This window comes from Poecile atricapillus, chromosome 9, assembly GCF_030490865.1.
Source record: "Poecile atricapillus isolate bPoeAtr1 chromosome 9, bPoeAtr1.hap1, whole genome shotgun sequence".
Lineage (NCBI taxonomy): Eukaryota > Metazoa > Chordata > Aves > Passeriformes > Paridae > Poecile > Poecile atricapillus.
This window is the reverse complement of record NC_081257.1, coordinates 10,560,224-10,573,989: the sequence shown is the minus strand read 5'-3', so window position 1 is coordinate 10,573,989 and position 13,766 is coordinate 10,560,224. Positions and strand designations below refer to the sequence as shown.

General features: G+C 38.5%; 1 protein-coding gene across 1 annotated transcript in view; it reads right to left on the bottom strand.

The window, feature by feature from the left end:
- Positions 1-13,766, bottom strand: part of CACNA1D (calcium voltage-gated channel subunit alpha1 D) — a 166,893-nt gene that overhangs the window by 67,083 nt on the left and 86,044 nt on the right. The window contains exons 9-12 of the mRNA XM_058844779.1: positions 10,213-10,382; positions 7,202-7,279; positions 1,693-1,780; positions 981-1,007 (exon numbers count right to left, since the gene is read on the bottom strand). Of these exons, the coding sequence (XP_058700762.1) occupies positions 981-1,007; positions 1,693-1,780; positions 7,202-7,279; positions 10,213-10,382 (363 nt within the window). The remainder of the gene's footprint in view (positions 1-980; positions 1,008-1,692; positions 1,781-7,201; positions 7,280-10,212; positions 10,383-13,766) is intronic.

Below are 13,766 nucleotides of genomic sequence, written 5' to 3'. Positions count from 1 at the left end.
TGTGGAATAAATAAGAGTGACAAGTTGAGGCTGTACCTAGATATGAGTTGGATTCACAAGTGAGGCTATATCTTTGGGCTCATAAAACTAGACTCCTCTGCTTCACTTCTGGGAACACTGTTCAAGCATGAAGTTTTCTTTATGCACCTTAAATTTGTACTTGTAGTAATGGACATTAATACAGGTTTCAGATATCAGTACAAAGATGTTTCAAGCCTTTGTGGTATTCTAACCATATAAAGGAAAAATATCCTGTCCTGACCTAAATCAATGTGGTATTCAAGAACGTTCTTATCTTGCCAATCCTCTGCTATAAGGGCTGTCTCCATGGCCATCAGCAGGATGCCTCACTCCCTGGGTAGGTTAAACTGACTTTTTGTTACATTTACAGAACATCCTGTCATTGAAGTCCAAGAGACAAGAATAATAATGGTGAGATATCTCTACTTATAAGGCTCACAAGCAGGCTCAAACTGTGTAACTCCAAGCTTTCTGAAGCCAATGGGGCTATTTTTTTCTTTTCCCCAAAAGGATGTGTGGAACCAGTGACAATAAAGAATAGCTAACTGGTGTTATGAATAGGTATAAATAATATATGAACAGGTATGAAAAACATAGGCACACATAAAGAGAAATAAAACAAAATCTCCAAAAGGAGAATAGCAGTAAATTTCTCCACTGGATTGATACAAGTAAGGCATGCTCCCAAAGATTAACTTCTATTTTGACTTGTAGTGCAGCAGGCAGGTGAGCTTGCAATGAAAAGCATTTTCTATTTTGATCCAAAGGCATTTTGACATTACGGTCAAAACAATATCCTTAATAAGTTATGGCCTGACTTACTTTGCGCTCAAACACAGTGTACTGACATTGCAGGGTAACATTCCAGAAGCTGGAGCAAGGATCAGCCCAGAAGAGTGAGAACTGGACCAAGATTTTGCATTTACCTTAGAATGTGATTATAAGAGGAAAATACTGACCTGAACTTGGATTTTGAGATGGTTTGACTAGAAGAAAAGGAAAACACATTTTAAGAATGGAGGAAAAGTAATTAACAAATTAATTTTCTTTAGAATTTTGCGTTGGCATTACATACACATAAAACAAACTTTTAACAAAATGCATCATGAATGCTGAAATTCTTTTATGTGTTATTTATTTTCTGAAATACCATTTCTAAAGCATTATACATTTTCTTAGTGAAAGAAAGGTAACCTCCTCTAAAACTCAGTAAATAAACCTCGAATAAGCATGCAGAAGCTGCCTGGAAGTCATGAAAACCTGAGCAAATAAATATGGAACACCATGGGTTATAGAAATACTTGCGTACATTCAGTTATTGTCTAAAAAATACATATTTTCTAGGTAATGCACAATTTAAGAGAAAACATTCAGTGTTACATGTCATTAGAAACTTCCATTCTTTTCTTATAATTTTGGACAAAAATCATACTTTATAAAAGCTGTCAGGAAATCACAATTCCACTGCAAGTTGAGTTGAATTGTTTTCTATCTTCTTAACCTGAGAATTTTAGGAGCTCTTTAACACTCTACTAATTTGTCAAATATCAGACTCCTGCAAGTGCCATACAAAGCCTGGCTATCTCAAGGCGCTTTTGGCTGAACAAAAGAAGGATCCTTTGAAATGCTGAGAGGATGAGGTGGGAGCTTGGCCCCCATCCATGCACTCACCACAAGCTCCCACAGCACGCCGGGCTCTCCCCTTCCCCGCTGACGTTCTCCGTGTTGACGGACTCGGTCTCGCTGGTGGGCATGCTCGCTGTGGGGACACAAAACCACCTCAGAGCCAGCACCGAGCCAGGCACTGCACAGCTGGCATCTCCTGGCCTGTGGCAAGCATGTCTCCAGCTCTGCTGAGAGCTTGCAGGAGCTGAGGAGACGTAGATGAAGTCAGACACTTCATCAGAATAAAAAGTAGAGGAGGTTTGTACAGAGTATGCTAGCCCAGCAAAGAAATTAACCTGAGCTAGATTCTGTAACTTTGCACTTTGAGAAGTGTTCTGTTAACACTTTGGAGGTGCTTTTCAACTCAAGTGCTGTAAACAAGCTCACTGATTCCAAGAAAAATCATCTAACTTCTGAAAGCAGGAACAATCACACCGTGGTCACACTGACCACTCTTTGCTTTTACTGACATTATGAATTATCGAGGCAAGATGCCAGAAAGTAAATGTGCCTGCAAATACTGTGTGAGCAGCAGGCAGGAGCACGGGGAATGGGAGAATGGTCCTCCAAAGCATGATGAGAATTACAGCTAATAAAAAGGGGACAATTACATTTGCCAGAGTGAATTATTAGACATATAGCAGATCATTACTGAGTGGTTAGCAATTGTAGCTGATGGTTTTTTAGACAAAACTCATTTACAGCTGGGTCATCACCATTTGTCTTCAAATCAACTGAAATATAGAGGGAGGACACTTTATGTCAAAAAGTGTTAGGAAATGATGAACAGCCAAAGCTCTCAGTACTTCCTAGGGGAGAGCACTGCTACCATGTCTGCAAAGCAAGCATGAAAGGAAAACCTCAGGAACAAGAAAAGGGTAAATTAATGTTGCTGGTCTATACATTAGAAATACCATTTGAATTAGGAAACATAAGACAGGTGCAAGATGCACTGAAATTACTGTAAAACAGCAAGAGAAAAAGAAAAACAGATCATTCTAAAGGCATTCTGGTGCGTACCCTCCATGTTTTGATGGTTTTCTTGTTTGGATTATTTTGTTTGGTTTGGTGGGAAGGGTTTAAGGCAATGTCTGTGGACTGAGAGCACCAAGGGCAGAAGGGCTGTACTGCCAACTTCTGATAGGGAAATCTCACTATTTTGGCAGCCTAAAGGATGATATGAAATTTAAGAATCAGACCCTGAATTTTCTGATTTCTGAACAAATCAGGAACAAAGTGATAACTGTTGGAACAGTCTCTCTGCACAGCCCCTGTATTGCCTCAACACTGACATGAAGATAGAGGGGAGTGGGAAGTGCTGGTTTGGTTTCTGTGCCCATCAGTCCCATCCAAGCTGGAGACTGGCAGGTCTGTGCAGGCCAGGTGCTCAGCTACTGTTTGCAACAGCTGAGAATCTGTCCCCAAAGGCAAGTCACTGTCATATGAAATGCTAAACAGAGTGGCATAACAAAGAAAGATCCAAAATGTCCATGCAGGTGTTTGAATAAACAAAGCACTTCAGGCAGTAAGCACAGCAAAACCTTCTTTCACAAGGTTCTTCTGTTCTGGTGATTCTTTTAAAATATTACTGTAATGACTTTATATATTAAAAGTCTCTAGTTAGCACCTGCAAGTGTCTCAGCTCTAATATCATGAGTCCCTTTATAAATTAGTTTTAAAACAACAAATTTTTCTAGTCGTGTAAGAACTTCACAGCTTAAAGTCAGAGTTCAAAATGAATTTCACTCAAAAGTAAAGAAAAAAATCTTTGATGTTCAAATTCAACTATTAAAATTTCAAAGGGTTAAAGAAAAAAAAAACCACAAAATTATTTCAAATGCAGTCTCAGGGCTTTGAAACTAAGAATGTTTATTTCAAAATGCCAGTGTCTTTTGAAATGTAAATAAGGGTTTTCCCTGTCTGGTAAAGAACTGAACAGGTTGTCTTGTGCCAGGTGACTTTACTGCTGTTAGAAAACACATTATAGTCACCTAATGATGAACATTTCAGCACTTGTGATGGGCAACTACACAATAAGAATGCAGAAGTCTTGTTTCACACACTATTAAGAGCTGCCAGGAAAGCATAGCTAGGCCTACTTCCATCATTATTGCATACGTACAATGTGTCCCACATTTGTATTTCAAATTTATCAACTCTTCCATCCCCTGAAAAAAATAAAATTACCTAGAATTTGGTTCTTCCTAAAGTGTCATTCCACTGAGTGACAAAAAAACTACATTCAGTGTAAGTAATGCAAATGCATGTAAAAGTGAAGTACTGTAATTTTAACTCAAGTCTACCCTGACTTTATGTGTTTGCCCACAGTAAGAAATACCAGCCCCTTTTGAACAGGACTTGTGAAGAAAAACAAAGTAAAAATATCTTTGTCCCTATTGAAGTAAATGTCAGTTCTGCTAATTATTAAATACATCAGAATGTTACTGTGTTTCACACACCACAGGGATGTTGCTCCATCTCTATCAGTGACTTGCAGGTGCTGTATTACAAACAAAAGAGGGGAAAAAACCCAACAAATTCACATTAGAAACTCAGATGTCATTATACTGTAATTTATATGTCAAAATTGAAACTTGACAGAAGTACTGAGAAAGGCACCATGTGGAAGTCCAGCTCCAGCAATGCCAGCAAGTCATCAGGTCTTTAGCAGGAGAAAAGAGCAGCACTGCATGTCCACATCCACTCTGCTAATGCAAGCAACCTGCCAGGTCTCAAATGACTCCATTCCATGGCCACAGCTCCATAGGGGCAGGTGGTGCCCATGAGGCAAACACAGCACACAATTTTGAGAGACTTTTGAGAGACTGACCTCAGCAGGGTCAGCTCTGAGATCTGGTAAAACTGGCACCCCAGTATTTAAAGGAAGATTCCAAATTTTCTCTTTTCTTTATTGACCTTTTGCCCTTATTTTGGCATTCTTCTGGAAAGATTATCCAGATTTCTAAATCTAATAATCTCTTCAATTCAGCTAACTGGTTTCAAACAAAAGAATGCTTGCATTAGACAACATAAGCAACCCATACAGCATGCAGCTTAATACTTTCCTGAGTGGATAGAAAACAGGTGAAATACATCAACTACTATATTTTGCTTCTGTGGATAAGAATGTAACATGAGAAAAACAATCCATTGTATTCACAAGGTACTCTATGGAGTTTTCAGACTTTGGAGCAGGGATTGCAATCTCCACTCCAGGATGTAACATAATTAATGCACAACGAAGAGCAAGCCACTGTCTATCAGCAGTGATGTGCCCTCGACAGGTAGAGTCAGGAGAAATAAATTCCATAATCCTGAAATACAACAATTCAGTGTCACTGTAGAATCCAGGAGCAGGCCAAATTGCAACCTGAATTACTGAATTGTGGTGTCAAGTGTTATTGTTAGAAATGTTTTCCTCTCTAATGTAAATTATTTCAACTCCAACTGTGCATTTTCAATCCATAGGCTGTTGTCATTTTCACACTGGTGCTTGTTGGGCAGCCTTGTGGTTACATGTGCTGAAGGAAAAGTGCTGCAGAAGTGGAGTGATCTGCACAGCTCATCAGCATTTGCTTCGGCAGAGAATCTTGGCATTATTTTAAACTGGTAAAATTTTAGACCAGTCTTACAAAAAATGTCATCTTCTGTTTGCTAGTAACAGCCAACCAATTGCCTGAACTCCAAAATTGTCCTAATTCTTTCTCAAATTACTTGAATTCTCAAAATACATGAATTTTCTGAATCCTTTTTACCAAATCTTTGAGGCAGTCAAACAGGAGAACAGAGTGGAAAAAAAAAAATCCCCAAAGTGGCAACACTTTCATTACAAATTCATCTCAAATCTTCCTAAGGCTTCTGCCCAGAAAACACTTCAGAAAGAAGTGGCACTATCTCTTCTGACTGTGAAGCTTCTCAGGGTAAATTCAGTTTATGGAGAGTTTGCTTGAAAGATGTTCTCCATGCCAGTGCAGCAAGACATCATTTTTCGTAGTGCAGATTTAATGTTGTAGATCATCCTTATGGGCTCTCTCTTTCTATAGGCAGCCCATGGAAAAGCAATATAAGGTTGGCTGCATAGCAGTAGGAGAGCAAATTAATTGGGTTTTGTTACTGTAGCATCACTGAACCAACCACTTGTAGCCTGAGGATGACGCTGTGCACCTTGGGAATGTTGTATATTCTACATACATGTTGCTTTTAATGGAAATACAAGTAGAGGAAATACAAAGAAAAATATTTAGTGTGGTGTTTTTAATCCAGAGACAGTCTAAGCTTCAACTCCTTAGATCAGCATAATCACCTCATGAACTCAGGAAGAAATAAACTTAGGCCATTAAGTTGTACTTTGGGAAAAGCCTACTCACAAAAGGTGCACCTGCCCTGCAAGGCAGAGGAATCCAAGTCAGTGCCCATGAGTTTGGGATGCCTTTGGCTTGCAAGGTCAGGCACCAGTCATGGCACAGCAGCCACTGCCAGCAGGTGACAGCAGGTTTTCAGCCAGGGCTGGGCTGCCTCCTGGCAGACATCAGAACCTGAACAGGCTCGTTTAAGGGCTGTGTTGAAATGCATAGTTCAAAGTAAAATTGCAACTGTCTTCTCACAACTTTTATAGGAAAATTATTTCTATTCACATAGAGCTGAGTGAGCTATCAGACAATACATGTAACAGTTGCACAAAGAATTTCAAGCAGAATCAGTGTTTGTACAAAATGAGTCCATGGAGTAGCAGCAATTTCTGACTTAGAATTCTGCATCCTCTAAAGTAACTGGATGAGTTTTCAACCTCAGTCTGGGCCACAACAGTGATTGTTAGGACAGCAGGAAAGCCAGTTGGTCAAATAACTCAGTTGCAGATAGGATTAAAACTAGATCTCCTAATTTCTGCAACTGTGCTCATGTCCAAACAGGACATTTGGCAGTATTAAAACAGGCAGATTTGAAAATAACTGTCATACTGTAAACCTTCTATTCTATCTCCATTGTGGGTGGAGACTAGTGAATAAAACAAATTACAGAACCAAAACCATCAATAGCAAAAGGAGATATACAGTAAAAGCTTGTTGTGTTTTGTTAGATTCTACATCAAAAGTATCAAAAGTAAATAGCAAATATTATCATCACACTGTTCTGAGCTTACACTATGATGCATTATAAAACTCATAAAAGACTTTTATTACTTTCTTCACACCTAAATTTAAAATACATTTTTGATCTGGTTTACCTGACTTTTGAAAAAGAAAACCTATCCTTCAAGAACAGCCAGAGACAAAGACACTTCAGTGGAGATCTGAAGGGATTAAACACTCTGCTTTAGGGAGGTAGAGCAGCACCTCTATTTCAAACATGCACTTCAACCAGCAGGAGGAAGGTCTGCATGCACGAGGGGTTCCATGCTACACAGGGTTATGCCTCGTTTATAGAAATGCAAACAATCTGTGCCCCTGAAAGCTACCACATCCAATGCAGTATTGGCACAAAAGAAAATTCAACTGCAAATCCGAACACGTTTTACCATGTTTATTGGAAGAACGGCCAAAGCAGCTAAGTCTGCTTTTCTTCTTGTCTTCCATTAAGTCAGCCAGTGTAAGCCCTGGGGAAGCACATGTAATCCCAGCAGTGACGCGGGAGGTGGCAGCAGTCGCAACGCAAAAAACAAAAACGTGTCCGTACACACAACACAGGCAAGGTTAGGCAAAACAAAGGGAAATCACCGGCAGCACGACTGATCACAGCTGAACCCCTCACCTCTCACGGATCCTCGCATTTTGAGCTAAATTCGCAGTGCTTTGAAGGCAACGGAAGTTTTTACATTGACTTCAGGATAATCAGCTATTGGTTCATAATAAAGACTTCCAACTTTCACTAAAGGCATGTTTACAATTCTAATAATTAAAAGGTATTCTGTTATTCAACAGCATTGAATACCTGCCCGTTATCAGCAACAGAGATGCACAAATGCACAGGATTCATAAATAAATAACTTAATGACTTCTCTGAATAGAAATGTTCAAATGCTGGGGGCGCATTGCAGGAACCTCAACCGTAATTTTAAATAATTACGTGAGAAACTATTAATCACTGACTTAACCATCTTTGAAATCTCTATCTTTGCCTGCTACAGAGACCTTCTGTATCCTAAACATCTTCATCTTTCATAATAAACCATTTATAAACATCTTCTACATCATTGAAGAGCACCATGGTGATCTTCCATCGCCATAAACCAGCAGTAATCTGGATCACCCAGAGGTTCAGATATTCAAAGTAGGGACACAGTTGCCGAGAAGCCTGAAAATTATTATTCTATCTTGGGACCCAGCTCTACTTCATGTTTCTAAAATGGCTCAAGAGAAAACTTCACCAATATATTTCAACTAAATTTATTTCCTAATAATATCTGAAATGCAAGGAAGTAGAGCAACTCAGCAACCCTTCCTTCTTTACAGGCTGTTGCAGTTGATATTAAGAATGAAATACCAAGCCACATATTTTAGGACATGTGCATAAATCCAGGAGTGCTAGGAGATTGCCTATTCACTGGAAATTTCCACACAAAAGCATATATGTCTGCCTGAAATTAAATTCTTGGCATTTCTCTTAAAACTCTTTTAATTACTTTCCTTCTATTTTCCCTCTGCAAATCTTCTACAACCTTTAACTTAGCCTAAAATTATGCCTAAGTTAACAGTTTAGACTTACAAGTTCTTTCAAACTCAGTAGCTATGCAAAGCATTTTTTTATCTGTATGACCTCAAAGCTGTTTAAGGAATGCCAGAGCAAATGGGGTTTTTTGCAGCCTATTAACAAACATCCAATTTGAACGAGACAAGAAAAGGTTCCCAGGATTTCACCTGTAAACCCAGCCCTTTGGCACTTCAGCTGACAGCCCAGCCATCCAGCACTCTATGCAAACTCACCTACAGTTCTACACATCAGCCTTGTACAACGTGTATTTACTCCATTAAATGTGCCATCTTTTACATTCAGGCTTAGGATTTTCTCTTGGTACTCAAACCCACAGTTTATGTACTCCTTCCACACATTAGTAGCAATAACTAAGTGTAGTGAACTCTGGCTTTTTTGCACTGTTCTAGATAAAAATTCTATTTGTGCAACACATTTTCCAATAGACATAAATTATTCCTCTCCAGTGATTCTGGAATCAACACCAACCCACAGGTTGCCTTCCAGTCTCATAAAATCCATGTCCTTCCAGCCACTAACATGGTTCCACACTCCCATACTCTGCTTTTACTGTGAGCTAAAGGAATAAAATTCTGAAACTCAAAGATTTTGAAAAACTACTACTACTGCTGCATTACAGAGATATGTTTAAAAACAGATACCTCAATATGAAACAACATAATTTTTGTCACTTACTGCACCTGAAAACTACTGTGACTTAAAAGAGGAGTTCACAGTAAATTAGCAACACGAAAAGAAAAGCAATGGTAATAATGTATCATTTCAGCACAGAAAATACTATTCTGAGTTGTCTTTGACAAACCATTTCCTTTTAAAAATACTCTAGCTAATCTGGTATCCATGACTTTCCAGGGTATAACATTAATAACAAGGTACTACGTAGCATTAGAATATATATTGAAATTTGGACTTAGTGTTAAATCAGTAACCACATCCTGAGTCTGTGTTCTCATTTATGTACTGCTCTAAAACTTCTCATGAAAATTTTAACTACTACTCTGCAAACATGATAAAGAGGCTAAAATAACCTCTGCTAAATTATGACATTAAAATACTGTTGTTACTAGAATTTTCAGATATAGAGAAATCAATTATAACTTCTAGCTTTTATAGGATCACAAAATTGTCACAAAATTGTTCTTATACCTTAGGACTCAGGTTAGAAGCACAAGAGGGTCACTACAAGATAAATTACCTGTTTATAATAGCCTACTGTCAAATAAATACATCATAAATTATATTTCTTAGTGTCAAATGAAAGTCCCACAAGATTTCATTTATTGTACAGCCAGTTAAGACAAGTAGTAAAAATATTTTCTATTGTATTCTGAATATCAAAAAGAAAGACCCAGAATGTCATTTTCCTACTTCAACAACAACAAAATCCTCCTCAGTATTAGCACAAGGTTACTTCTTGACTGTAGCTTTGGCCATATTTTTAGGCTCTTTATTATTTCCCTTGCATGCTCCCACAGGAAAACACATTCTAAGGATTTACAATGACAAATATAAAGTGGCAAATGGCTTCTCTGCACTAATTCTTTCTAGAACACAAATAAAGCGAAGTTTGTAAGTCTCAGTAGTGACTGAGTGCAGACAGTGGTTTATACATGGACACCCCAAACAGAATTTTGTTATAAGATTCCAAATTATCTTCCACAATGCAGCCTCTCCATTTTAACAGACAATTGTTCTGCTAACCAACACTTCTGCAAACTGGGAAAGGGAAAGCACTGGACAGGCTGCGTTCCCTGCAGTGGAACACCCCCAGGAGGAGTCAAACCATCCCCACAGAAGCAGAGTGGAAAGAATACGTACTGTTCCTCTTGCCTTCTTCATCAGCCTCTTCATCATTCTCGGGGTCAATGTCTTCTGCCTGGGTAATCCAGTCCAAATATCCCTTCAGATCTTCTTCGAGCTGTTGTTTTTCACGTAGCTTCTGAAAGTCACCTCGGGCCTTGGCTTTTTCCCTTTCTTTGGAAAATTCTCTATCAAATGCAGATAAAGCAGAAAAAAACACTGATTGACAAACTCCCTGGTATTTTGATCAAAGTCTTGGCACTTTGTGCAGATTAACAATGTGACATAGAAAATACACCGAAGATTTGAGCGCTGCTTTGAAAACAAGGTAGAGGTGCAAAGAAGTCATGGCAAATCCCTACCACGTTACATCTCAACTTTCAGAGCTTTTATGATTCAATCAAAATTAAGCAGTATTTTTGACACTTCCCATAAGGGAAGAGTCCATTCTCCTCATTTAATTACTGCTCTTCTTAAATCTTACAGATTTTAAAACTACTTTTACCTACAAATATAAATTAACTTGCAATAATGAAGCAATTTCACATTTAAGTATTATGTTTCAGTGAAAATAAAATTGTAATAACTAGTTCTAAAATCCTTCCTCTCCCAGCCATGTCCAAACATACAGTATTGCAGAGCTCCACTACTGGGTTCTCCCTTAACTCTATCACACACAGGCTCCTGTGCTGTTGGAAATTTTCTCCCTGCAACACAACCTAGGAGTTCTGTTCTCACAGAAACAGAAACTTAATCCTCTACTAATCCTTATTACCCCAATCTCAAGACAATGTATTGGACTACCTATCCAGTTTAGTTCATGATTAGGATCCATTATCATGGAATGATAATAAAAATAATAAAACAATGCTCTTTGACAAGGAGATTGGATAAAATGGCCTCCCCCCCTAAGGTCTTTTTCAAATTGAATTACCCTGTAAATCTAAGAGTCCCTGAATGGCATATGACTCAAGACAATTAACAAGTATATTCTCCCCCCCACATCTCACCATTATTACAATTTTTGGTGTGATCCAGAGTTCCAAATGAGTAACCCCCTTTGCTACAAGGATCAACACATTCCAATTTATCTGAGTATCATTACGTAGTGTTAGGGGCAGACAAGGATCTTTTAGACTGTATTCTAAATACATACAATTCAGTATTTGAAGTTAAGCTTGTTCTAACTAACACTTTAATCATTGAAGGGTTTGGGTTCAGAGGGACCTCAAAGCTCATCCCATTCCCTGCTCCTGTCGTGGGCAGAGACATCTTCCACTCTCCCAGGTGGCCCCAAGCCCTGTCCAGCCTGGCCTTGGACACTTCCAGGGATGTGGCAGCCACAGCTTCTCTGGGAAACCTGTGCCAGGGCCTCACCACCCTCACAGGGAAAAATCTCTTCCTAATACTGAACTACCTTCATTCAGTTTTAATCTGTTTAGCCCTTGTCCTATTGCTACTTACTTTAATCTTACAATAGGGCTTAAGTTAAACTTAAAAAAATGGCTAGAGAAATTTCATTTACTATGAATTTGCAACTCCTTTATTTATTGGAAAATTTCATCTGAAAATATTCCCTAATTAATATGCTCTTAAAGGGAAATTTATAGAACCACCCAATAATATCATTTTCAAGTGGAAAATACTATAAAATTAGCATAAGATATAAAAATATTTTAAGAAGGTAAAACAATTAGCAATAAAAATACTGCCCTAAGAAAACAGAACAGAGTAACAGAAAGTCTCAGTTTTTCAATAGAATATTTGAGTTTGATGACATACACTATTTAGAATTGGAAAGACATAATCTCTCCAGAGGGTTTCTTATTTATTTTTATTAGCTTTTTTAGTCTTTAAACATGTCACAGCAAAAATTCAGTGTTTAGAAGACATCAGTAAATTTAAGTGTTAAGCTGTTTACATGCAACTATGGAGATGCTGGAGGTTTTTTTAGTGTTATGTTGCAGAAGTTACACAGCTTTCTGCTGCAAATGCCAAGAGGCAGGCACTACATCCTTTACAGCTGAGGACTTAATTCAGCAGCATTTCAGCTTGGCACATGGGGATCATCCTGTTCCATCTGATGGCACTCTAATGAAGCTGAAGAATGCCAGCGCTTGCTTTGCATTTGCTACCCTTCACCTCCCATCCAAGGACAAGATTCTGCAAGAGGCCATCATCTCCTCACAAAAACGCCAGTGAAAGAGAGAGTTCTAAAGATCTCTCTGAAAGATAATCACTCTGAAAAAAAACCAGAGTAATTTCACAAGTCAATAAGAAGCTGTTTGGGTTAAGCAATGCTGGGTTTAAGCTTCTCCCAGAGGATTAGAGACTGTCCTTTACACCTGACTGAGGCAACGAACTCGTGACTCACTTCCCACAGGCAGTATCTTTGGAGAAAGAGCTATCATGGCAGAGTAGGAAATGAGAAGTAACAAGCCTTGCTGCCTTTTACTTAGTATTCATGTCTTTTTCATTTAAAGTCCTTCAGGTATTTCTCATTAATTCAAAGGGGATGTGATGCATGAGGGTGAAGTAAAACAAAAGTTGCTGTTATTATATAGAGTGAAGTGAACAAAATAATTTTTTAATTAATCAGCTGGCAAGGCTGATACTTTGAACAGCACTTCACCCATGGCTGAATCACTCTCTGACTTCACATTAAAACAGTGGAATGCAGAGAATTAAACCTAATTTTTTATATACACAGCTGATTCTGACCTTTCCCTTTAATGCTGCACAGAATTCAAATGCTGCCTTGCTACAGGCTGCTGCAATTTATTAGTAGGGGGAGATGCAAGGGTGTTTATTTCCACAATATTTTAAAAATATAATTTTATTTTTAAAGCTTGACTGTTTATAAGGAACTATAAAACATGAGAAGACAATTTTATTCAGAGGAGGGGAGAATCTAGGTCTATGGTATTTTTTTTCTGTCACATCCGCAATGAAGGGACATCCCTCAGACACATAGGTACATACTCCTTTTAGTGAAATGACATGAATAAGAAGGGAGAATTTAATAGAATTTGAAAGTAACGAGTTTCCTGTTGGCAAAACAAAAGCATCTATGTTTTTTTGGCCAAGAAATAAGCAATTTGAAAAAGATGATGGAGGTGAGAAAAGGGAGATATGTTGGCTCTTTAAAGCTTCTGACAATGACATCTAGAGAAAAAGATACTTGAATATTAAGATAAAGATACATAGATGTTGGCTGATCTCCTGGAAGGAGGACTAAGGCAGCTGCTTGTGCAGCATTTCATGGCTGTGGAGTGGGAAGGGTGGGTCCAGGGGAGAAAAGAAAAGCTTTTGGCTCTGCAGGCAACAGGGACTGGCGTGGTCAGACTGGTGGCCTGAACTGGCCTCCCTGTCATCAACCCAGCACTCAGACCAGCAGCCTCTGAAGCTGACAGCCTCAAGAAACTGCTTATTAATTCCACTAAGTGGACCTAAGCTCTGTAAATATTTGGTTTCACAAATGCCTGTGCTAAGAGCTAACTTTGAAACACATACTTCATTCAGGTTTGATAAAATGACCTGGATCTGATATTGGAAAGTATTTTGGACAGGGG